Here is a 24,923-nt window from a genome sequence, read left to right on the forward strand (position 1 = left end):
TGTGCTCACTACATTTAAGATACTGTATTGTAGCTCACAATGACAGGTCCAATCTCTCTAGCCATATCTGGGACACTTGGTAATGCAGGGTTGGAGACTGTAACACAGACTGAGAATGTTTGATGTGCGCACACACTGTACCTGGAATTTCCAGAGAAACAACAAGGAGAGCAGTCGTTGATATCAATCAGATCCAGTTTAATACAATCCTTCAGGGAGACACCTCCAGAACAGAAGCATAGAAAATGTCCAACGGGGCTCTTGGAGACAGAACCTTCATATTCTAATCAGACAGTACCAAATGTTCTCTAAAACATCAACCAGAGAGGCTTGGAGTCAATACAAAGACAGTGACTTTGCCGGCTGCTACAGAATCACACAGTGTTCATAATGTCATCAATACAATAATAATCAGTGTGTTCTCGGTCCTTGTACCTTCAGTAGCTCAGGTCTAGTGACCATCAACCCATACAAAAGTGTGTCACAAATAGAACATTGGAAATCATGTGTATTATAGAAAGGGAAAACATATAAATATGCTAATCATTGTGTTAATTACTGTTAATTGAATATTCACTTTATTCATCTTTAAAAAAAATTATATACTCTGATTAATGCACACCACACCCAAATGCAATAAAGGTCAATCATACATCTATGCACTATAAAGGTCAATCATACATCTATGCACTATAAAGGTCAATCATACATCTATGCACTATAAAGGTCAATCATACATCTATGCACTATAAAGGTCAATCATACATCTATGCACTATAAAGGTCAATCATAGATCTATGCACTATAAAGGTCAATCATACATCTATGCACTATAAAGGTCAATCATACATCTATGCACTATAAAGGTCAATCATAGATCTATGCACTATAAAGGTCAATCATACATCTATGCACTATAAAGGTCAATCATAGATCTATGCACTATAAAGGTCAATCATACATCTATGCATAATACATATTTAATAGACAATTGAACCAGATGGGCATGCACCTGCACACTTCTCTAGAACTCTTCTCTAGAACTCTTCTCTAGAACCTTTGCAACATTCAGAAGTCACCTCAGAGACACCTTGCTCCATCTCTGAGGGAATTAGCCCTAACCTCTTTCAGTCATTCCTACATTAATGTACTGTACCATAGGATGAAACTCACTAATTAAATAATGTAATGTCTCCCTTCCTTACCTGCATACATAAACTAACAGTGTACTGTATGTAATGAAGACATGACATTCAGACTGGGTTTTCCAAACCCTTCTTGTTTTTTATTTTCCTGAGTATTGAGAGGTACAGTGAAGTGAAGGTGGTTGTAGGTGGTGAATGTTATGAGCTGCACAACGATGATGTGTATGGGTGTGTGTGCATCACGGCAAGCATGAGGGAGGGATGGAGGCTGATAGTGTAGTCCAAGTCTTCATTTTGGGGCCTCTGTGATTCCACACAGCTTCCTGCAAAACAACAAAGAAAACAACAACAACCATTAGTTATCAATAGCATGTGAGCACCCAGTAACCACAGAACTACATGACACACAGTACACCGTGACCATAGAAGTCTTTCATAATGGTGACCACAAGACTGTGTTACTGGGTGTGTGTGAGTGTGCTTGAATGTCTGGGTGTGTATCTGCTCTTACCGTCCTTCCTCATTGGTCTGGTCCACAAACGCACACAGTGCCTTGTCCCGCTCCAGAATCTGCTGTTTCAACGCCTGGATCTCCTCCTGAGCTTTCTTCTTCTGTGCTTCTTGATCATCTAGAGGGGGAGCGAGGGATAATGAGAGAGGGGTGGAAAGCAGGAGGGTAGGAAAAAAGACAGAAGGAAATGGGTGGATAAGGAGGAAAGGGTATTGAGAGGTGGGAAGGAGGAGAGAAAGACATGGCGGGAAATGGGGAGGGCAGGAAAAATGTATTGAGAGAGAGAAAGATTGTGAGGTCTGGGGTCTGCTCAACAACCAAGAATTCACAAAATGGGACAAACACCAAATTGAGACTCTGCATGCAGAATTCTGCAAAAATATACCCCGTGTAAAATGTAAAACACAAATAACACACAAATAATGCATGCAGAGCAGAATTAGGCTGATACCCTCTAATGATCAAAATCCAGAAAAGAGACGATAAATTCTACAACCACCTAAAAGGAAGCAATTCATGACTGAGCTGACGGTCTCCCATCACTGCAGTAAAATAGCCATCGTACCTTTAACTTTCTGAAGGGCCGCCGATGCGTCAGTCTTCTTTTTCTCCACATCGGCCTGAGGAGAAAAAAAGAGGGGAGATGAGGAAGATGAGGACCGGTATTTTAAGCATTGTGGGCCTTATCTAGCTAGGCCTTATTAAGGGCTACATAAGGCATACAATGATTCCTTCATAATATGCACTTTGTTTAAAGTGTGACTAATCATTTTTGTGACTAATAAGTGAGAACAAAATGTAATTCCTGACTGATCACTGCTAAGAGAATACCTGGCAGAATTCCTCTCACATGCCACTCAACACAAAACATACAGTACCTTCAGAAAGTATTCACACCCCTTGACTTTTTCCAAATTTTGTTGTGAAACAAAGTGGGATTCAAATAGGTTAAATTGTACTTTTTTGCCAACGATCTACACAAAATACTCTGTAATTCAAAGAGGAAAATAAAAAAATAAAAAAGTAATGGAAAAATAAAACACTAATATATCTTGATTAGATACTGTACGTATTCAATCCCCCTGCCAATACATGTTAGAATCCCCTTCGGCAGCGATTACAGCTGTGAGCACACAGCTTTGCACATCTGATTGTACAATATTTGCCCAATATTCTTTAAAACATTCTTAAAGCTCTTTCAACTTGTTTGTTGATCATTGCTCGACAGCCATTTTCATGTCTTGCCATAGATTTTCAACTCAGGCCACTCAGGAACATTCAATGGCGTCTTGGTAAGCAACTCCAGTGTATATTTGGCCTTGTGTTTTAGGTTATTGTCCTGCTGAAAGGTGAATTTGTCTCCCAGTGTCTGTTGGAAAGCAGACTGAACCAGGTTTTCCTCTAGGGTTTTGCCTGTGCTTAGCTCTATTCCATACATTTTTATCATAAAAACTCCCTAGTTCTTGCCGATGACAAGCACACCCATAACATGATGCAGCCACCAACATGCTTGAAAATATGAAGAGTGGCGATGTGTGGTGATGTGTTGTGTTGGATTTGCCCCAAATATAAAGCTTTGTATTCAGGAGAAAAATGTAATTTCTTTGCCTCATTATTTGCAGTATTGCTAAAGTGCCTTATTGCAAACAGGATTCCTGTTTTGGAATATTTTTTATTCTGTACAGACTTCCTTCTTTTCACTCTGTCCTTGAGGCTAGTATTGTGGAATAACTACAATGTTGTTGATCCATCCTCAGTTTTCTCCTATCACAGCCAATAAACTCTGTTTTAAAAATCACAATTAGCTTCATGGTGAAATTCCTGAGCGGTTTCCTTCCTCTACAGCCACTGAGGACGCCTGTATCTTTGTAGTGACTGGGTGTATTGATACACCATCCAAAATGTAATTAATAACTTCACCATGCTCAAAGGTGTCCTACCAAAAGGTGTCCTTCTTTGCGAGGCACTGGAAAACCTCCTTGGTCTTTGTAGTTGAATCTGTGCTTGAAATTCAGTGCTGGACTGAGGGACCTTACAAATAATTGTATGTGTGGGGTACTTAGATGGGGTAATCATTATGTGGGGTAATCATGTTAAACACTTGTGGCACACAGAGTGAGTCCATGCAAAATCCCCATCAAAATCTGTCTGTTTAAGATAGAGATACTGTATGGGCTGTGTCTCAATCCACTGCATCCACCTTGCGCAGCGCATCTGCAGTGGAAAGTGGCAGAGCTACAATGCTGTTTGTCAGATCAGCATACATCCCGAAAATCGGTCTCCTCACAAAAACTTTTGTAGTGTCCGAACAAGTGTCATGGGGCTCATCTGAACGTAACCCTGTAACGGGTCAAAAAATGAATGGAAGTATGGAAGTAGTTTTGTGCCAAAAAATTGTTTATTTCCTGAGCTTTCTTATATCTCCTAGATACAGTGGGGAGAACAAGTATTTGATACACTGCCGATTTTGCAGGTTTTCCTACTTACAAAGCATGTAGAGGTCTGTAATTTTTATCATAGGTACACTTCAACTGTGAGAGACGGAATCTAAAACAAAAATCCAGAAAATCACATTGCATGATTATTATTTTTTTAAAAGTTTTTTTAATTTTAAATTTTATCCCCTTTTCTCCCCAATTTTCGTGGTATCCAATCGCTAGTAATTACTATCTTGTCTCATCGCTACAACTCCCGTACGGGCTCGGGAGAGACGAAGGTCGAAAGCCACGCGTCCTCCGAAGCACAACCCAACCAAGCCGCACTGCTTCTTAACACAGCGCGCCTCCAACCCGGAAGCCAGCCGCACCAATGTGTCGGAGGAAACACCGTGCACCTGGCCCCCTTGGTTAGCGCGCACTGCGCCCGGCCCGCCACAGGAGTCGCTGGAGCGCGATGAGACAAGGATATCCCTACCGGCCAAACCCTCCCTAACCCGGACGACGCTAGCCCAATTGTGCGTCGCCCCATGGACCTCCCGGTCGCGGCCGGCTGCGACAGAGCCTGGGCGCGAACCCAGAGACTCTGGTGGCGCAGCTAGCACTGCGATGCAGTGCCCTAGACCACTGCGCCACCCGGGAGGCCCCATTGTATGATTTTTAAGTAATTCATTTGCATTTTATTGCATGACATAAGTATTTGATCACCTACCAACCAGTAAGAATTCCAGCTCTCACAGACCTGTTAGTTTTTCTTTAAGAAGCCCTCCTGTTCTCCACTCATTACCTGTACTAACTGCACCTGTTTGAACTCGTTACCTGTATAAAAGACACCTGTACACACACTCAATCAAACAGACTCCAACCTCTCCACAATGGCCAAGACCAAAGAGCCGTGTAAGGACATCAGGGCTAAAATGGTAGACCTGCACAAGGCTGGGATGGGCTACAGGACAATAGGCAAGCAGCTTGGTGAGAAGGCAACAACTGTTGGCGCAGTTATTAGAAAATGGAAGTTCAAGATGACAGTCAATCACCCTCGGTCTGGGGCTCCATGCAAGATCTCACCTCGTGGGGCATCAATGATCATGAGGAAGGTGAGGGATCAGCCCAGAACTACACGGCAGGACCTGGTCAATGACCTGAAGAGAGCTGGGACCACAGTCTCAAAGAAAACCATTAGTAACACACTACGCCGTCATGGATTAAAATCCTGCAGCGCACGCAAGGTCCCCCTGCTCAAGCCAGCGCATGTCCAGGCCCATCTGAAGTTTGCCAATGACCATCTGGATGATCCAGAGGAGGAATGGGAGAAGATCATGTGGTCTGATGAGACAAAAATAGAGCTTCTTGGTCTAAACTCCACTCGCCGTGTTTGGAGGAAGAAGAAGGATGAGTACAACCCCAAGAACACCATCCCAACCGTGAAGCATGGAGGTGGAAACATCATTCTTTGGGGATGCTTTTCTGCAAAGGGGACAGGACAACTGCACCGTATTGAGGGGAGGATGGATGGGGCCATGTATCGCGAGATCTTGGCCAACAACCTCCTTCCCTCAGTAAGAGCATTGAAGATGGGTCGTGGCTGGGTCTTCCAGCATGACAACGACCCGAAACACACAGCCAGGGCAACTAAGGAGTGGCTCCGTAAGAAGCATCTCAAGGTCCTGGAGTGGCCTAGCCAGTCTCCAGACCTGAACCCAATAGAAAATCTTTGGAGGGAGCTGAAAGTCTGTATTGCCCAGCGACAGCCCCGAAACCTGAAGGATCTAGAGAAGGTCTGTATGGAGGAGTGGGCCAAAATCCCTGCTGCAGTGTGTGCAAACCTGGTCAAGAACTACAGGAAACGTATGATCTCTGCAAACAAAGGTGTCTGTACCAAATATTAAGTTCTGCTTTTCTGATGTATCAAATACTTATGTCATGCAATAAAATGCAAATTAATTACTTAAAAATCATACAATGTGATTTTCTGGATTTTTGTAAGTTTGCTTTGTAAGTAGGAAAACCTGCAAAATCGGCAGTGTATCAAATACTTGTTCTCCCCACTGTATAGGACAGACACATCAAAACCTTATTCCTTATTATTTATTTTTTGACTGTCTGTTTTGCCATTTATGAATGCGTTATTCAATGCGTTTCTATGTGCTATATTTTTCTTTATATACCTAAAGATATAAACAATTCCAAACAAATAGCTAAATAATCCATGGTATGACCATCTTAAAACAATTAGCTGAGCAGAAGCAGATTTTTACTCCTCAATTTATTTAGGCTTGCCATAACAAAGGTGCTGATTACTTATTGACTCAAGACATTTCAGCTTTTCATTTTTATATATTTTTTTACAATTTCAGAACACATAATACCACTTTGACATTTTGAGGTATTGTGTGTAGATCAGTGACACAAAATCTCAATTGAATCCATTTTAACTTCAGGTTGAAAAACAACAAAAAGTGAAGGAGTGTGAATACTTTCTGAAGGCACTGTATTACATCCCATGTCAGTTTACCTTCTAGTGTGTTTGTAGCAGGTGTCTGTTTGCTTTGCGTGTGCGTGCGTGCGTGCGTGTGTGGGCCTACCTTCTCTGTATGACAGGTCTTTAGACTCTTGTCCGCCTCGCCTGTGGCTTTAGCAGACTGCTCCTTCTTCTTAGTCAGCTCGTCTCTCTTGGTGTTGATGGGCTCCAGCTCACCATTCAGCTTCTGGATCTTCATCTTGACCTGGACGATGTCGTTCTCCTTCTGCTTGACCTGAGAGGAGCTCTCCAGAGCGCGGGCTTTAAGACCCCGCAGAGTCAGCTCCTGGCGGACCGCCTGGTAAATCAACACCACCATCACACCCACGGCCAGGAACACTAGCGCAGACACAGCCCGCATACTGCTGGGACAGGACAGAGAGAAGGAAGGAGGTAGAGAAAGAGAGAGGGAGGAAGAGATGAGGCTCAAGTCAGGTCCAGTTTGTCTTTCTTGGCTGCTGTCTTGATCGGTCACTCCTCAACCATCCCTGTAGTCAGCCTGTGTGTGTTGGAGAGTGTGTGTGTTCACATTCCCTCCCTCTGGTTGCTGATGGCAGTCTGTCCACCTGTAACCGCTTCGTCCTACTAGGCGGAATGTTTGGTAGACAAAGTGAAATCTACTTCCCTGTTTAACTACCACACTCCTACCGCTTTTATCTCCCTCCCTCCCCACTTCTCTCTCCCTCCCTTCCTCTCTTGCTCTCTCACCTTCTGTTTCAGAGGTCATGGTTAACAGATATGCTCTCTCTCTATTGTTTATCTACCTCATTCATTTGCATTTAATTTCTCCTCCCTCTTCCTCTTTGAGGGTACACAGACAACCAGAGATTATGAAATTGTTCCATGTAGTAAGTCATCATTTAGGGTGCAGTGTGTGCAATGGGGAGATTTAAGATCATTAAAGTTCATATTCAGTTTAGAGTCATTAACACAATGTTTAGCATAGTAGTATATATTATGTTCCTTCTGTAAAACACATGATTTCCAGTGTATGTGACACTCAAGGTGCGGGTTGATGGTCACTAGACTTGATACTGAATGTTATGGATTATTCTCATATCTGTTGATAGTGATTAACGCCAGACTGGATGTACAAGGACCGAGGACACACTGATTATTCATATTGTATTGATGACATTGTGTTAACACTGTATGATTCTGTAGAGCTAGCAAAGTAGCAGCCTTTTGTTTTGACTTCCTACCAGCCTCATGGGCTGGTGTTTACTCTGGTGCTGTCTGATAAGGATATAAAGGGCCTGTCTCCAAGAGGCTGGTGTTTACTCTGGTGCTGTCTGATAAAGATATAAAGGGCCTGTCTCCAAGAGGCTGGTGTTTACTCTGGTGCTGTCTGATTAGGATATAAAGGGCCTGTCTCCAAGAGGCTAGTGTTTACTCTGGTGCTGTCTGATAAAGATATAAAGGGCCTGTCTCCAAGAGGCTAGTGTTTACTCTGGTGCTGTCTGATAAAGATATAAAGGGCCTGTCTCCAAGAGGCTGGTGTTTACTCTGGTGCTGTCTGATTAGGATATAAAGGGCCTGTCTCCAAGAGGCTGGTGTTTACTCTGGTGATGTCTGATAAAGATATAAAGGGCCTGTCTCCAAGAGGCTGGTGTTTACTCTGGTGCTGTCTGATAAAGATATAAAGGGCCTGTCTCCAAGAGGCTGGTGTTTACTCTGGTGCTGTCTGATTACAATATAAAGGGCCTGTCTCCAAGAGGCTGGTGTTTACTCTGGTGCTGTCTGATTAGGATATAAAGGGCCTGTCTCCAAGAGGCCGGTGTTTACTCTGGTGCTGTCTGATTACAATATAAAGGGCCTGTCTCCAAGAGGCCAGTGTTTACTCTGGTGCTGTCTGATTAGGATATAAAGGGCCTGTCTCCAAGAGGCTGGTGTTTACTCTGGTGCTGTCTGATTAGGATATAAAGGGCCTGTCTCCAAGAGGCTGGTGTTTACTTTGGTGCTGTCTGATAAAGATATAAAGGGCCTGTCTCCAAGAGGCTGGTGTTTACTCTGGTGATGTCTGATAAAGATATAAAGGGCCTGTCTCCAAGAGGCTGGTGTTTACTCTGGTGCTGTCTGATAAAGATATAAAGGGCCTGTCTCCAAGAGGCTGGTGTTTACTCTGGTGCTGTCTGATTAGGATATAAAGGGCCTGTCTCCAAGAGGCTGGTGTTTACTCTGGTGCTGTCTGATTAGGATATAGAGGGCCTGTCTCCAAGAGGCTGGTGTTTACTCTGGTGCTGTCTGATTAGGATATAAAGGGCCTGTCTCCAAGAGGCTGGTGTTTACTCTGGTGCTGTCTGATAAAGATATAAAGGGCCTGTCTCCAAGAGGCTGGTGTTTACTCTGGTGCTGTCTGATTAGGATATAAAGGGCCTGTCTCCAAGAGGCCGGTGTTTACTCTGGTGCTGTCTGATTAGGATATAAAGGGCCTGTCTCCAAGAGGCTGGTGTTTACTCTGGTGCTGTCTGATTACGATATAAAGGGCAAGTCTCCAAGAGGCTGGTGTTTACTCTGGTGCTGTCTGATTACGATATAAAGGGCCTGTCTCCAAGAGGCCGGTGTTTACTCTGGTGCTGTCTGATTAGGATATAAAGGGCCTGTCTCCAAGAGGCTGGTGTTTACTCTGGTGCTGTCTGATTACGATATAAAGGGCAAGTCTCCAAGAGGCTGGTGTTTACTCTGGTGCTGTCTGATTACGATATAAAGGGCCTGTCTCCAAGAGGCCGGTGTTTACTCTGGTGCTGTCTGATTACGATATAAAGGGCCTGTCTCCAAGAGGCCGGTGTTTACTCTGGTGCTGTCTGATTAGGATATAAAGGGCCTGTCTCCAAGAGGCTGGTGTTTACTCTGGTGCTGTCTGATTAGGATATAAAGGGCCTGTCTCCAAGAGGCTGGTGTTTACTCTGGTGCTGTCTGATTACAATATAAAGGGCCTGTCTCCAAGAGGCTGGTGTTTACTCTGGTGCTGTCTGATTAGGATATAAAGGGCCTGTCTCCAAGAGGCCGGTGTTTACTCTGGTGCTGTCTGATTACAATATAAAGGGCCTGTCTCCAAGAGGCCAGTGTTTACTCTGGTGCTGTCTGATTAGGATATAAAGGGCCTGTCTCCAAGAGGCTGGTGTTTACTCTGGTGCTGTCTGATTAGGATATAAAGGGCCTGTCTCCAAGAGGCTGGTGTTTACTTTGGTGCTGTCTGATAAAGATATAAAGGGCCTGTCTCCAAGAGGCTGGTGTTTACTCTGGTGATGTCTGATAAAGATATAAAGGGCCTGTCTCCAAGAGGCTGGTGTTTACTCTGGTGCTGTCTGATAAAGATATAAAGGGCCTGTCTCCAAGAGGCTGGTGTTTACTCTGGTGATGTCTGATAAAGATATAAAGGGCCTGTCTCCAAGAGGCTGGTGTTTACTCTGGTGCTGTCTGATAAAGATATAAAGGGCCTGTCTCCAAGAGGCTGGTGTTTACTCTGGTGCTGTCTGATTAGGATATAAAGGGCCTGTCTCCAAGAGGCTGGTGTTTACTCTGGTGCTGTCTGATTAGGATATAGAGGGCCTGTCTCCAAGAGGCTGGTGTTTACTCTGGTGCTGTCTGATTAGGATATAAAGGGCCTGTCTCCAAGAGGCTGGTGTTTACTCTGGTGCTGTCTGATAAAGATATAAAGGGCCTGTCTCCAAGAGGCTGGTGTTTACTCTGGTGCTGTCTGATTAGGATATAAAGGGCCTGTCTCCAAGAGGCTGGTGTTTACTCTGGTGCTGTCTGATTAGGATATAGAGGGCCTGTCTCCAAGAGGCTGGTGTTTACTCTGGTGCTGTCTGATTAGGATATAAAGGGCCTGTCTCCAAGAGGCTGGTGTTTACTCTGGTGCTGTCTGATTAGGATATAAAGGGCCTGTCTCCAAGAGGCCGGTGTTTACTCTGGTGCTGTCTGATTAGGATATAAAGGGCCTGTCTCCAAGAGGCTGGTGTTTACTCTGGTGCTGTCTGATTATGATATAAAGGGCAAGTCTCCAAGAGGCTGGTGTTTACTCTGGTGCTGTCTGATTACGATATAAAGGGCCTGTCTCCAAGAGGCCGGTGTTTACTCTGGTGCTGTCTGATTACGATATAAAGGGCCTGTCTCCAAGAGGCCGGTGTTTACTCTGGTGCTGTCTGATTAGGATATAAAGGGCCTGTCTCCAAGAGGCTGGTGTTTACTCTGGTGCTGTCTGATTAGGATATAAAGGGCCTGTCTCCAAGAGGCTGGTGTTTACTCTGGTGCTGTCTGATTACAATATAAAGGGCCTGTCTCCAAGAGGCTGGTGTTTACTCTGGTGCTGTCTGATTAGGATATAAAGGGCCTGTCTCCAAGAGGCCGGTGTTTACTCTGGTGCTGTCTGATTACAATATAAAGGGCCTGTCTCCAAGAGGCCAGTGTTTACTCTGGTGCTGTCTGATTAGGATATAAAGGGCCTGTCTCCAAGAGGCTGGTGTTTACTCTGGTGCTGTCTGATTAGGATATAAAGGGCCTGTCTCCAAGAGGCTGGTGTTTACTCTGGTGCTGTCTGATTACGATATAAAGGGCCTGTCTCCAAGAGGCTGGTGTTTACTTTGGTGCTGTCTGATAAAGATATAAAGGGCCTGTCTCCAAGAGGCTGGTGTTTACTCTGGTGCTGTCTGATTAGGATATAAAGGGCCTGTCTCCAAGAGGCTGGTGTTTACTCTGGTGCTGTCTGATTAGGATATAAAGGGCCTGTCTCCAAGAGGCCGGTGTTTACTCTGGTGCTGTCTGATAAGGATATAAAGGGCCTGTCTCCAAGAGGCTGGTGTTTACTCTGGTGCTGTCTGATTAGGATATAAAGGGCCTGTCTCCAAGAGGCCGGTGTTTACTCTGGTGCTGTCTGATAAGGATATAAAGGGCCTGTCTCCAAGAGGCCGGTGTTTACTCTGGTGCTGTCTGATTAGGATATAGAGGGCCTGTCTCCAAGAGGCTGGTGTTTACTCTGGTGCTGTCTGATAAGGATATAAAGGGCCTGTCTCCAAGAGGCCGGTGTTTACTCTGGTGCTGTCTGATAAGGATATAAAGGGCCTGTCTCCAAGAGGCCGGTGTTTACTCTGGTGCTGTCTGATTAGGATATAAAGGGCCTGTCTCCAAGAGGCTGGTGTTTACTCTGGTGCTGTCTGATTAGGATATAAAGGGCCTGTCTCCAAGAGGCTGGTGTTTACTCTGGTGCTGTCTGATTATGATATAAAGGGCCTGTCTCCAAGAGGCTGGTGTTTACTCTGGTGCTGTCTGATTACGATATAAAGGGCCTGTCTCCAAGAGGCTGGTGTTTACTCTGGTGCTGTCTGATTAGGATATAAAGGGCCTGTCTCCAAGAGGCCGGTGTTTACTCTGGTGCTGTCTGATTAGGATATAAAGGGCCTGTCTCCAAGAGGCTGGTGTTTACTCTGGTGCTGTCTGATAAAGATATAAAGGGCCTGTCTCCAAGAGGCTGGTGTTTACTCTGGTGCTGTCTGATTAGGATATAAAGGGCCTGTCTCCAAGAGGCTGGTGTTTACTCTGGTGCTGTCTGATTAGGATATAGAGGGCCTGTCTCCAAGAGGCTGGTGTTTACTCTGGTGCTGTCTGATTAGGATATAAAGGGCCTGTCTCCAAGAGGCTGGTGTTTACTCTGGTGCTGTCTGATTAGGATATAAAGGGCCTGTCTCCAAGAGGCCGGTGTTTACTCTGGTGCTGTCTGATTAGGATATAAAGGGCCTGTCTCCAAGAGGCTGGTGTTTACTCTGGTGCTGTCTGATTATGATATAAAGGGCAAGTCTCCAAGAGGCTGGTGTTTACTCTGGTGCTGTCTGATTACGATATAAAGGGCCTGTCTCCAAGAGGCCGGTGTTTACTCTGGTGCTGTCTGATTACGATATAAAGGGCCTGTCTCCAAGAGGCCGGTGTTTACTCTGGTGCTGTCTGATTAGGATATAAAGGGCCTGTCTCCAAGAGGCTGGTGTTTACTCTGGTGCTGTCTGATTAGGATATAAAGGGCCTGTCTCCAAGAGGCTGGTGTTTACTCTGGTGCTGTCTGATTACAATATAAAGGGCCTGTCTCCAAGAGGCTGGTGTTTACTCTGGTGCTGTCTGATTAGGATATAAAGGGCCTGTCTCCAAGAGGCCGGTGTTTACTCTGGTGCTGTCTGATTACAATATAAAGGGCCTGTCTCCAAGAGGCCAGTGTTTACTCTGGTGCTGTCTGATTAGGATATAAAGGGCCTGTCTCCAAGAGGCTGGTGTTTACTCTGGTGCTGTCTGATTAGGATATAAAGGGCCTGTCTCCAAGAGGCTGGTGTTTACTCTGGTGCTGTCTGATTACGATATAGAGGGCCTGTCTCCAAGAGGCTGGTGTTTACTCTGGTGCTGTCTGATTAGGATATAAAGGGCCTGTCTCCAAGAGGCTGGTGTTTACTCTGGTGCTGTCTGATTAGGATATAAAGGGCCTGTCTCCAAGAGGCCGGTGTTTACTCTGGTGCTGTCTGATTAGGATATAAAGGGCCTGTCTCCAAGAGGCTGGTGTTTACTCTGGTGCTGTCTGATTATGATATAAAGGGCAAGTCTCCAAGAGGCTGGTGTTTACTCTGGTGCTGTCTGATTACGATATAAAGGGCCTGTCTCCAAGAGGCCGGTGTTTACTCTGGTGCTGTCTGATTACGATATAAAGGGCCTGTCTCCAAGAGGCCGGTGTTTACTCTGGTGCTGTCTGATTAGGATATAAAGGGCCTGTCTCCAAGAGGCTGGTGTTTACTCTGGTGCTGTCTGATTAGGATATAAAGGGCCTGTCTCCAAGAGGCTGGTGTTTACTCTGGTGCTGTCTGATTACAATATAAAGGGCCTGTCTCCAAGAGGCTGGTGTTTACTCTGGTGCTGTCTGATTAGGATATAAAGGGCCTGTCTCCAAGAGGCCGGTGTTTACTCTGGTGCTGTCTGATTACAATATAAAGGGCCTGTCTCCAAGAGGCCAGTGTTTACTCTGGTGCTGTCTGATTAGGATATAAAGGGCCTGTCTCCAAGAGGCTGGTGTTTACTCTGGTGCTGTCTGATTAGGATATAAAGGGCCTGTCTCCAAGAGGCTGGTGTTTACTCTGGTGCTGTCTGATTACGATATAAAGGGCCTGTCTCCAAGAGGCTGGTGTTTACTTTGGTGCTGTCTGATAAAGATATAAAGGGCCTGTCTCCAAGAGGCTGGTGTTTACTCTGGTGCTGTCTGATTAGGATATAAAGGGCCTGTCTCCAAGAGGCTGGTGTTTACTCTGGTGCTGTCTGATTAGGATATAAAGGGCCTGTCTCCAAGAGGCCGGTGTTTACTCTGGTGCTGTCTGATAAGGATATAAAGGGCCTGTCTCCAAGAGGCTGGTGTTTACTCTGGTGCTGTCTGATTAGGATATAAAGGGCCTGTCTCCAAGAGGCCGGTGTTTACTCTGGTGCTGTCTGATAAGGATATAAAGGGCCTGTCTCCAAGAGGCCGGTGTTTACTCTGGTGCTGTCTGATTAGGATATAGAGGGCCTGTCTCCAAGAGGCTGGTGTTTACTCTGGTGCTGTCTGATAAGGATATAAAGGGCCTGTCTCCAAGAGGCCGGTGTTTACTCTGGTGCTGTCTGATAAGGATATAAAGGGCCTGTCTCCAAGAGGCCGGTGTTTACTCTGGTGCTGTCTGATTAGGATATAAAGGGCCTGTCTCCAAGAGGCTGGTGTTTACTCTGGTGCTGTCTGATTAGGATATAAAGGGCCTGTCTCCAAGAGGCTGGTGTTTACTCTGGTGCTGTCTGATTATGATATAAAGGGCCTGTCTCCAAGAGGCTGGTGTTTACTCTGGTGCTGTCTGATTACGATATAAAGGGCCTGTCTCCAAGAGGCTGGTGTTTACTCTGGTGCTGTCTGATTAGGATATAAAGGGCCTGTCTCCAAGAGGCCGGTGTTTACTCTGGTGCTGTCTGATTAGGATATAAAGGGCCTGTCTCCAAGAGGCTGGTGTTTACTCTGGTGCTGTCTGATTAGGATATAAAGGGCTTGTCTCTAAGAGGCCAGTAAGACATTGGGATCATTTGAGTGGGAAGGGAAAAGCAACCGACTGTCGACAAAAGTCGAGGAGTGAAGTCGGGGGAGGTGCATCTGTGACAGCCGAAAGTCAGACACTGATGTGGTTTTCCAACAGCAAGGCTCAGTGCAACATGGCAGTGTTCCCATTGTTTATAAAAGTTGTTCTTTATTATGTCAAAATAAACATGTCTCCAACCCGCATATCACACACTCACAAACTGAAAATATACAGTGCATTCGGAAAGTATTCAGACCCCTTGACTTTTTCCAAATTTTGTTACGTTACAGCCTTATTCTAATATAGATTACATTTTTTTCTCTCCAATTCATCAATAAGCATGCACCCTGTAAGGAAGTCCAGGATCCAGTTGCAGAGGGAGGTGTTTAGTCCCAGGGTCCTAAGCTTGGTACATTTCTATATTTCCTTAAATATTTTTTTACAACGGCGGGGGAGTTCCAAGATGGAGGCGCAGGTGGCTTCAACACAGCGCCCCATGTCTGTCATCTACTGTATATAAATTATTGGTTGTAACTTAATGCACCAGATTTTTTTTATTGACTTTTACCAACGATTTTGCTCTGCTTTTTGTTTTCCTGTAAATTCCTAGTTACTAGACAAGTTACTGGAAACATAGCTAGTGTGGTCTTACCTCAAACTGGCAGAGCTTTATAGGTTAATAGGTTTGTCATGACTAAATGTTTATACTAGAACTAAATCAAAGGTAGCCGTAGCCTATAGGCTAGGGCGTGTTATAACAAATTATGATATCATTCCTAATTCGAGTTGCGCATGTTATACAGTATTGTCACGTTACCTTTTTACGTTTATATTCCCTTGAATTCCGGAGTGCTGATGACCATTTTGCATTCATCCATTTACTTCCGCGTAGCAGTGCCAGGTATGCTAGTGCTATCTGGGAGCCTTGGGACGTCCATACCCTAAATCCTAACCCTAACCTTAAACCCTACCCTTACTCTAACCATACTCCTTACCTAACTTTAAGCATTATTAACCATTTTAAATGTCAACTTCAAAGGGAGGTAGGTCCGTCCCAAGGATCCCAGATAGCATAGACCGTGACAGGTGGGCGGGCACGGGGATGGTTTTGGTGAAGGGCTCTCCAAAAGAAAAAAGAAGAAGAATAAGTGCGCTCTCCGCGGAGTCGACAAAGGCAGATGTTTCTGTTTTTCAGGGATATAGTGGATATAGTATTTTCAACCTGACTTCCGTTTCACCTGAAAACTGAAGCACGGACTCCGCTCAAGTACAGTGTGTGGCCACCTGTCCTTTTACACTCCATTGGTACTTCCGCTGTAAGTCTGCGAGGACGTCGTCAACACTCCTGCCGAGCAGTCGACAGGGACCAGCGAAAACGACTGTTCCTTGGTCAAACTCCACGGCATGATGAAGACACAGGGTGTGTTGGTGGGGGTGTCTCTGCTGACTAGCGTAGCTCTGCTGGGACTGATAAACGTGCGGCGGAAAGAAGAGATGAAGGAGCAGAAACATGTATCGTTCGAGACGATTAAACTGCGTGTGACCAGAGACGTACTGGGAGAGTACCAACACGAGGTGATCAGAGCCCACAACCTGCTGGACAAGACCAAGGCTCAGGTGGACACTCTGGGGTCAGAACTCCCCCCACTGCAGGCTGCAGAGGCCAAGAAGAAGAGTGAACTGGAGGCATGCCAGGGAGAAAAGGTAAGGAAGGAGGGGTATGTCTGGGGTTTAGAGTGTACACAATTGATTTCCTCTGTGTGTGTGTGTGTGTGTGTGTGTGTGTGTGTGTGTGTGTGTGTGTGTGTGTGTGTGTGTGTGTGTGTGTGTGTGTGTGTGTGTGTGTGTGTGTGTGTGTGTGTGTGTGTGTTCTCTCTCTCCTGTTACAGAAACATGTCGCTGATGAGGTGGGGGCCGTTGAGGCAGAGAACAGTAACTCCAAAAGTGAGTGTTTAAACACCTGAAACTCTATGGTTACATCAACACTGTTCTGAAAGGATCTTCGCCTTATTACTGATACGACAATGATAACGTGTATGATCGTTCACTGCTCCTCAATGAAGTGGACGTCGATTAAGACAGCTCCCCGCACCTCTGATTCAGAGGGGTTGGGTTAAATGCAGAAGACACATTTCAGTTGAATGCATTCAGTTGTGTAACTAGCTAGGTATCCCCTTTCACAGTGAACTATAACTTAAAAACAGGTTTAAAACTGGTCCATGACCAGTTCTAGGTGCAAGCTTTGTTTTCTCTTCTAAATATTTTGGTGGATGAAAGAGACATCTTGTGGTGGAATAAGCTCATTGCAGGTCGCTGGGATTAAGAGTAGTGTTAGTAGTATTCTGTATATGCGACTGGTCTTATTGAATATGTTTTATTCACTAACCTGTCTTCTAGTATCCCCCTGTCTCTGTCCTGTAGCCTCTAGCTCCATGTTCTGTCTCTGTCCTGTAGCCTCTAAGCTCCATGTTCTGTCTCTGTCCTGTAGCCTCTAGCTCCGTGTTCTGTCTCTGTCCTGTAGCCTCTAGCTCCGTGTTCTGTCTCTGTCCAGTAGCCTCTAGCTCCGTGTTCTGTCTCTGTCCTGTAGCCTCTAGCTCCGTGTTCTGTCTCTGTCCTGTAGCCTCTAGCTCCGTGTTCTGTCCTGTAGCTTCTAGCTCCGTGTTCTGTCCTGTAGCCTCTAGCTCCGTGTTCTGTCTCTGTCCTGTAGCCTCTAGCTCTGTGTTCTGTCTCTGTCCTGTAGCCTCTAGCTCCGTGTTCTGTCTCTGTCCTGTAGCCTCTAGCTCCGTGTTCTGTCTCTGTCCAGTAGCCTCTAGCTCCGTGTTCTGTCTCTGTCCAGTAGCCTCTAGCTCCGTGTTCTGTCTCTGTCCTGTAGCCTCTAGCTCCGTGTTCTGTCCTGTAGCTTCTAGCTCCGTGTTCTGTCCTGTAGCCTCTAGCTCCGTGTTCTGTCCTGTAGCTTCTAGCTCCGTGTTCTGTCCTGTAGCCTCTAGCTCCGTGTTCTGTCTCTGGCCTGTAGCCTCTAGCTCCGTGTTCTGTCTCTGTCCTGTAGCTTCTAGCTCCGTGTTCTGTCTCTGTCCTGTAGCTTCTAGCTCCGTGTTCTGTCCTGTAGCCTCTAGCTCCATGTTCTCTCTGTCCTGTAGCCTCTAGCTCCGTGTTCTGTCTCTGTCCTGTAGCTTCTAGCTCCGTGTTCTGTCTCTGTCCTGTAGCTTCTAGCTCCGTGTTCTGTCTCTGTCCTGTAGCTTCTAGCTCCGTGTTCTGTCTCTGTCCTGTAGCCTCTAGCTCCGTGTTCTGTCTCTGTCCTGTAGCCTCTAGCTCCGTGTTCTGTCTCTGTCCTGTAGCCTCTAGCTCCGTGTTCTGTCCTGTAGCCTCTAGCTCCGTGTTCTGTCCTGTAGCTTCTAGCTCCGTGTTGTGTCCTGTAGCCTCTAGCTCCGTGTTCTGTCCTGTAGCCTCTAGCTCCGTGTTCTGTCCTGTAGCTTCTAGCTCCGTGTTCTGTCCTGTAGCCTCTAGCTCCGTGTTCTGTCTCTGGCCTGTAGCCTCTAGCTCCGTGTTCTGTCTCTGTCCTGTAGCTTCTAGCTCCGTGTTCTGTCTCTGTCCTGTAGCTTCTAGCTCCGTGTTCTGTCCTGTAGCCTCTAGCTCCATGTTCTCTCTGTCCTGTAGCCTCTAGCTCCGTGTTCTGTCTCTGTCCTGTAGCTTCTAGCTCCGTGTTCTGTCTCTGTCCTGTAGCTTCTAGCTCCGTGTTCTGTCTCTGTCCTGTAGCTTCTAGCTCCGTGTTCTGTCTCTGTCCTGTAGCTTCTAGCTCCGTGTTCTGTCCTGTAGCCTCTAGCTCCATGTTCTCTCTGTCCTGTAGCCTCTAGCTCCATGTTCTGTCTCTGTCCTGTAGCTTCTAGCTCCATGTTCTGTCTCTGTCCTGTAGCTTCTAGCTCCATGGTCTGTCTCTGTCCTGTAGCTTCTAGCTCCATGTTCTGTCCTGTAGCTTCTAGCTCCATGTTCTCTCTGTCCTGTAGCCTCTAGCTCCATGTTCTGTCTGTCCTGTAGCCTCTAGCTCCATGTTCTGTCTCTGTCCTGTAGCCTCTAGCTCCGTGTTCTGTCTCTGTCCTGTAGCTTCTAGCTCCGTGTTCTGTCTCTGTCCTGTAGCTTCTAGCTCCGTGTTCTGTCCTGTAGCCTCTAGCTCCATGTTCTGTCTCTGTCCTGTAGCTTCTAGCTCCATGTTCTGTCTCTGTCCTGTAGCTTCTAGCTCCATGTTCTGTCTCTGTCCTGTAGCTTCTAGCTCCATGTTCTCTCTGTCCTGTAGCCTCTAGCTCCATGTTCTGTCTCTGTCCTGTAGCCTCTAGCTCCATGTTCTCTCTGTCCTGTAGCCTCTAGCTCCATGTTCTGTCTCTGTCCTGTAGCTTCTAGCTCCATGTTCTGTCTCTGTCCTGTAGCTTCTAGCTCCATGGTCTGTCTCTGTCCTGTAGCTTCTAGCTCCATGTTCTGTCCTGTAGCTTCTAGCTCCATGTTCTCTCTGTCCTGTAGCCTCTAGCTCCGTGTTCTGTCTGTCCTGTAGCTTCTAGCTCCATGTTCTGTCTCTGTCCTGTAGCCTCTAGCTCTGTGTTCTGTCTCTGTCCTGTAGCTTCTAGCTCCGTGTTCTGTCTCTGTCCTGTAGCTTCTAGCTCCGTGTTCTGTCTCTGTCCTGTAGCTTCTAGCTCCGTGTTCTGTCTCTGTCCTGTAGCTTCTAGCTCCGTGTTCTGTCTCTGTCCTGTAGCTTCTAGCTCCGTGTTCTGTCTCTGTCCTGTAGCCTCTAGCTCCGTGTTCTGTCTCTGTCCTGTAGCTTCTAGCTCCGTGTTCTGTCTCTGTCCTGTAGCTTCTAGCTCCGTGTTCTGTCTCTGTCCTGTAGCCTCTAGCTCCGTGTTCTCTCTGTCCTGTAGCTTCTAGCTCCGTGTTCTGTCTCTGTCCTGTAGCTTCTAGCTCCGTGTTCTGTCTCTGTCCTGTAGCTTCTAGCTCCGTGTTCTGTCTCTGTCCTGTAGCCTCTAGCTCCGTGTTCTGTCTCTGTCCTGTAGCTTCTAGCTCCGTGTTCTCTCTGTCCTGTAGCTTCTAGCTCCGTGTTCTCTCTGTCCTGTAGCTTCTAGCTCCGTGTTCTCTCTGTCCTGTAGCTTCTAGCTCCGTGTTCTCTCTGTCCTGTAGCTTCTAGCTCCGTGTTCTGTCCTGTAGCCTCTAGCTCCGTGTTCTGTCTCTGGCCTGTAGCCTCTAGCTCCGTGTTCTGTCTCTGTCCTGTAGCTTCTAGCTCCGTGTTCTGTCTCTGTCCTGTAGCTTCTAGCTCCGTGTTCTGTCCTGTAGCCTCTAGCTCCATGTTCTCTCTGTCCTGTAGCCTCTAGCTCCGTGTTCTGTCTCTGTCCTGTAGCTTCTAGCTCCGTGTTCTGTCTCTGTCCTGTAGCTTCTAGCTCCGTGTTCTGTCTCTGTCCTGTAGCTTCTAGCTCCGTGTTCTGTCTCTGTCCTGTAGCTTCTAGCTCCGTGTTCTGTCCTGTAGCCTCTAGCTCCATGTTCTCTCTGTCCTGTAGCCTCTAGCTCCATGTTCTGTCTCTGTCCTGTAGCTTCTAGCTCCATGTTCTGTCTCTGTCCTGTAGCTTCTAGCTCCATGGTCTGTCTCTGTCCTGTAGCTTCTAGCTCCGTGTTCTGTCCTGTAGCTTCTAGCTCCATGTTCTCTCTGTCCTGTAGCCTCTAGCTCCATGTTCTGTCTGTCCTGTAGCTTCTAGCTCCATGTTCTGTCTCTGTCCTGTAGCCTCTAGCTCCGTGTTCTGTCTCTGTCCTGTAGCTTCTAGCTCCGTGTTCTGTCTCTGTCCTGTAGCTTCTAGCTCCGTGTTCTGTCCTGTAGCCTCTAGCTCCATGTTCTCTCTGTCCTGTAGCCTCTAGCTCCATGTTCTGTCTCTGTCCTGTAGCTTCTAGCTCCATGTTCTGTCTCTGTCCTGTAGCTTCTAGCTCCATGGTCTGTCTCTGTCCTGTAGCTTCTAGCTCCATGTTCTGTCCTGTAGCTTCTAGCTCCATGTTCTCTCTGTCCTGTAGCCTCTAGCTCCGTGTTCTGTCTGTCCTGTAGCTTCTAGCTCCGTGTTCTGTCTCTGTCCTGTAGCTTCTAGCTCCGTGTTCTGTCTCTGTCCTGTAGCTTCTAGCTCCGTGTTCTGTCTCTGTCCTGTAGCTTCTAGCTCCGTGTTCTGTCTCTGTCCTGTAGCCTCTAGCTCCGTGTTCTGTCTCTGTCCTGTAGCTTCTAGCTCTGTGTTCTGTCTCTGTCCTGTAGCCTCTAGCTCCGTGTTCTGTCTCTGTCCTGTAGCCTCTAGCTCCGTGTTCTGTCTCTGTCCTGTAGCCTCTAGCTCCGTGTTCTGTCTCTGTCCTGTAGCCTCTAGCTCCGTGTTCTCTCTGTCCTGTAGCTTCTAGCTCCGTGTTCTGTCTCTGTCCTGTAGCTTCTAGCTCCGTGTTCTGTCCTGTAGCTTCTAGCTCCGTGTTCTGTCCTGTAGCTTCTAGCTCCGTGTTCTGTCCTGTAGCCTCTAGCTCCATGTTCTGTCTCTGTCCTGTAGCCTCTAGCTCCGTGTTCTCTCTGTCCTGTAGCTTCTAGCTCCGTGTTCTGTCTCTGTCCTGTAGCCTCTAAGCTCCGTGTTCTGTCTCTGTCCTGTAGCCTCTAAGCTCCGTGTTCTGTCTCTGTCCTGTAGCCTCTAAGCTCCATGTTCTGTCTCTGTCCTGTAGCCTTTAAGCTCCATGTTCTGTCTCTGTCCTGTAGCTTTTAGCCCCATGTTGTGTCCTGTAGCATCTAACCCCCTCTCTGTCTGGTCCTGTAGCTGAGTTTGAGAAGCAAAAGGCTGCCTGGGAAGCAGAGATGACGTCTCTCAAACAGCAGGTGGCGCAGCGCAGCAAAGTGTGTGTCTTTGTGAAGAAGGACTCTGTAGAGGGAAGGTAAGAGACTGGGACTGGAGCCCTGAACATGGAACACCTCTATACATGTCCATCTGTATGTATACCTGTACACCACAGGTATATGGACACTTGCACACATTAGCTCTATCTGTCTCTGACTCCCAAAGGAAACTGTGTGGGGATGAACCGCCTAAACAAGAGGCCACTCCAAAACCAGATGCCCCCAAACCAGAAGAATCCAAACCAGATGCTCCCAAACCTGATTCTCCTAAAGAAGCCCCTAAACAAGAGGCTGCCCCCAAACCAGATGTTCCCAAACCTGAGGCTCCAAAGATGAGATGAGCAGAGCTGGGTATCTTTTGTTCTGTCTTTTTCTGTTAGCATTCCACTGATTGGTATTCTCTTGATAGCATTAGGAAACAGCTTATAGCAGTGAAGATACATGTTATTATGTAGAAATGCCAGATAAGACTCAAAAACACCATCATAAAAAAGGGCTTCTATCATGAAAAAGGATAGTATTTCAGTCAAATACAGTGTCACTATCTTTTGAGTCTTGGTGTCTGGGACTGTATTAGAGTTGACTAGTGTCAGTATGATGTTGTTAACCAGCTTTATGATGTCCTAGTTATTATCCCCATCTCTCATTGTTGACAGAGGTGTGTGCATGACAGATGTATTATCCACCTCTGGAACAATGTCTCATCTGTCTATCAGGATGTTGGTTGTATTTTCCTTTGTTGTGTGAAGGATGACTGACTCTTTCATTTTGACCTTTGTTTGTTTTTAGGGTGGGCGACGAGAACGGGAAGAGCAACATGGAATCAAAGAAAAGACATAAGGAAGGCGGATGAAAAATGGAGACCTTCTGCAGGACATTTCTCTGTTTCTTTTTAAACTCGTTAGAACTTGTCCTTCGTGCTACTTTAGAGTGTCTATTAACTACCATCTAACATGAGTGGATATTGAATAGTTTTTGTTAACCTTGTCCATTCCTCTCTCTCAGTATGACCCTCCCTCAGGGGGTGTTTGTGTGTGATTTGAACAAATGTGTATGTGCCACCAGTATCGACCAATCGGAAAGTCCAGAGCCTCTCTCTGTCACTCCTCATCATCCTCACTCTGTTACCCCGGTGACGGTATTTTGCAGGGGTGGCGACCATAGCATTGACCAATCAAAAGTCGTGGATTAAACTAACTGTTATTTCTGTTAGTCTGATTCTGATGTAATAAAGCTTAACCCTAAAGGAAAGTTTTGAATGTGGATTTGATTAACTATTGATACAGAACCATTTCATATTTAATGTGAGCACAAACATTGGCATTGTTTACTGTATGTTCTGATTCCCTCCATCTTTAAACATTTCAAGACAAATAACTAATAACAGCTGCTGGAGATCTGTTAGAGTATCACAATGATGTAAAACTCATATAGAATGAAGTCACCTCATTATTGGCACCCTTGATAAAGATGAGCAAAAAGTACTATATAATACAAATATTAAGCTATTGTGTATATTGTGTGCTCAAATAAAAATAAGATTTATAGTAATACAATTGCTCAGAGAAAAATATTTTGTTGAACAAGTATTTATATATTTTTATCTCAAAGACAAGTGTCAAAGTTATTGGCACACCTGTTTTCAATGCTTTGTGTACCCACACCAAGCCAGGATAATGTGTTTGAGCCTTTTTCTAGGATGTTTTATGAGATTGAAGGATCTTAGACCATTCCTCCATACAGAATCTTTCCAGATCCCTGATATCTGTTGGCCTGTGCTTATGGACTGGCCTCTTCAGTTCAAACCACAGGTTTCTTTAGTCCGGAGACTGAGATGGCCATTGCAAAATGTAGATTTTTGTGGTCAATTAAGCATTTATTTGTGGATGTTTGCTTGGGGTCATTGTCTTGCTGGAAGATCCACTTGCGGCCAAGTTTCCCCAAAAAATGTACTACGAGTTCATGATGCTGTTGACCTTAACAAGGGCCCCAGGACAAGTGGAAGCAAAACAGCCTTTTAACATCAAAGATCCGCCACCATATTTTACAGTAGGTATGAGGCTATTTTCTGCATATGCATTCTTCTTTTGACACCAAACCCAACACTAGTGTGCATGGCCAAAGAGCTCTATTTCTTGTTCCAGTCAAAGTGCCAATGCCGTTTAGTAAACCCCAGGCGTTTCCATATGCTGGTTCCTCTCAGTAAAGGCTTTTTACTGAAGCCCTTCCAAATAGCCAACTGGCATGGAGGTGGCGTCTCATTGTAGATTTGGTGACCCGAAGATGCAACCAAGTATTGCAATTTTACCACTACACCACTGGGGACAAGATATACTTGCATCCGATACCAGGCAAGTTTACCACTGTTCCAGTGGTTTAAAACTTCAAAATTGTTGCCTTAATAACATTAAGTGGTATATTTGTTTTTTCAGAAAAAAAATCGTACACACTGCCTGATTTTATGAAAGTCAACAACCATGTCTCTTATTTGTGAGTGCTTTGCCTTTCCCCAAGGTGATGAATGACAGAGGGATTTTACATGCGTGTTACCTCATTTTTATGCCCCAGTGAAACAGGAAGCAATGGAAATCCACAATTCAGTTCCTTAAACTGAGATCAACTTAAAAAAGAAAAATGTTAATTCGGATAAAATATAAGAATATTTAATGGTGCCAATAATTTAGACACGTGTCTTTTTGAGAATTACATGTTTTTCTCTGTGCAATTGTATTGGTATAAAATAATTGTCCTTATTTTTTTTCATACAATATACTGTGGAGACTGCAGAGACTGTCTTTCTGTCACTCCATCCTGTTCACTCTCTGTCCTTTTATCTTTACCTTTCACTTGCTCTCCCTCTCCTATCCATTTAATGTCTCCCCCTCTCCACCTTTCTCCCTCCTATCTCTTCCCCTCTGCCTCCCCCTTCTCTCTTTCTATTCCCCCCTACCTCCCTCCCCCCTACCTCCCTCCACAGATGACAATGCTCCCTTCAGGCTTAAATTAGGCCTAGCCAATTAGGGAACTATCCTTCCGCTCCAGCAAACTCACAAGGTCACTGTTACCGCCCGGCAACTGTAGGACAGAGAGAGTGGGGAAAGGGGGAGGAGGGAGGGATAGGATGGGATGGGGGAGTGGACCTCTGCCCAACATCCCACTAACATCACTAATACATATAGTATGTCCTGATATGCCTAATATCTGTCCTTAATCGAAGCAATGAGGAAGTAGACAATTCAAATGATGTAAGGTGGTAGTCATGACGTTAAATTATTCTTAGTCATTCAGTTTAATATGAAAGTACTACATGTTCTAACAGTACAGGATAAATAGAATTAGAAATTAACAGATGACAAATCCTCAACAGATAAATAGAA

The 24,923-nt window shown here is 45.8% G+C and overlaps 2 protein-coding genes across 3 annotated transcripts; one reads left to right on the top strand and one right to left on the bottom strand.

Moving 5' to 3' along the window:
* Window positions 1-197: 197 nt before the first annotated feature.
* LOC120048871 (restin homolog) lies at window positions 198-15,608 on the bottom strand. 2 transcript variants are annotated; one of them, XM_038995170.1, is made up of 5 exons: window positions 15,490-15,608; window positions 6,677-6,974; window positions 2,222-2,276; window positions 1,657-1,774; window positions 198-1,468 (listed from the first exon to the last, which is right to left on the bottom strand). In XM_038995170.1, the coding sequence occupies exons 1-5, from the start codon at window positions 15,540-15,542 to the stop codon at window positions 1,435-1,437; spliced, it is 558 nt and encodes a 185-aa protein (XP_038851098.1). In that variant the 5' UTR covers window positions 15,543-15,608; the 3' UTR covers window positions 198-1,434. The 2 variants fall into 2 exon arrangements, with proteins under 2 accessions (XP_038851098.1, XP_038851097.1); XM_038995169.1 differs by having other exon boundaries at window positions 6,677-6,977; window positions 15,490-15,565.
* A 35-nt stretch (window positions 15,609-15,643) lies between these two features.
* Window positions 15,644-22,797, top strand: LOC120048870 (neurofilament medium polypeptide-like). Its single transcript, XM_038995168.1, has 5 exons — window positions 15,644-16,376; window positions 16,562-16,616; window positions 21,470-21,584; window positions 21,713-21,897; window positions 22,336-22,797. Exons 1-4 carry the CDS (start codon window positions 16,077-16,079, stop codon window positions 21,885-21,887), a joined length of 645 nt encoding a protein of 214 aa, XP_038851096.1. The 5' UTR covers window positions 15,644-16,076; the 3' UTR covers window positions 21,888-21,897; window positions 22,336-22,797.
* The last annotated feature ends 2,126 nt before the right edge of the window (window positions 22,798-24,923 follow it).

This window comes from Salvelinus namaycush, chromosome 5 (assembly GCF_016432855.1).
Source record: "Salvelinus namaycush isolate Seneca chromosome 5, SaNama_1.0, whole genome shotgun sequence".
Classification (NCBI taxonomy): domain Eukaryota; kingdom Metazoa; phylum Chordata; class Actinopteri; order Salmoniformes; family Salmonidae; genus Salvelinus; species Salvelinus namaycush.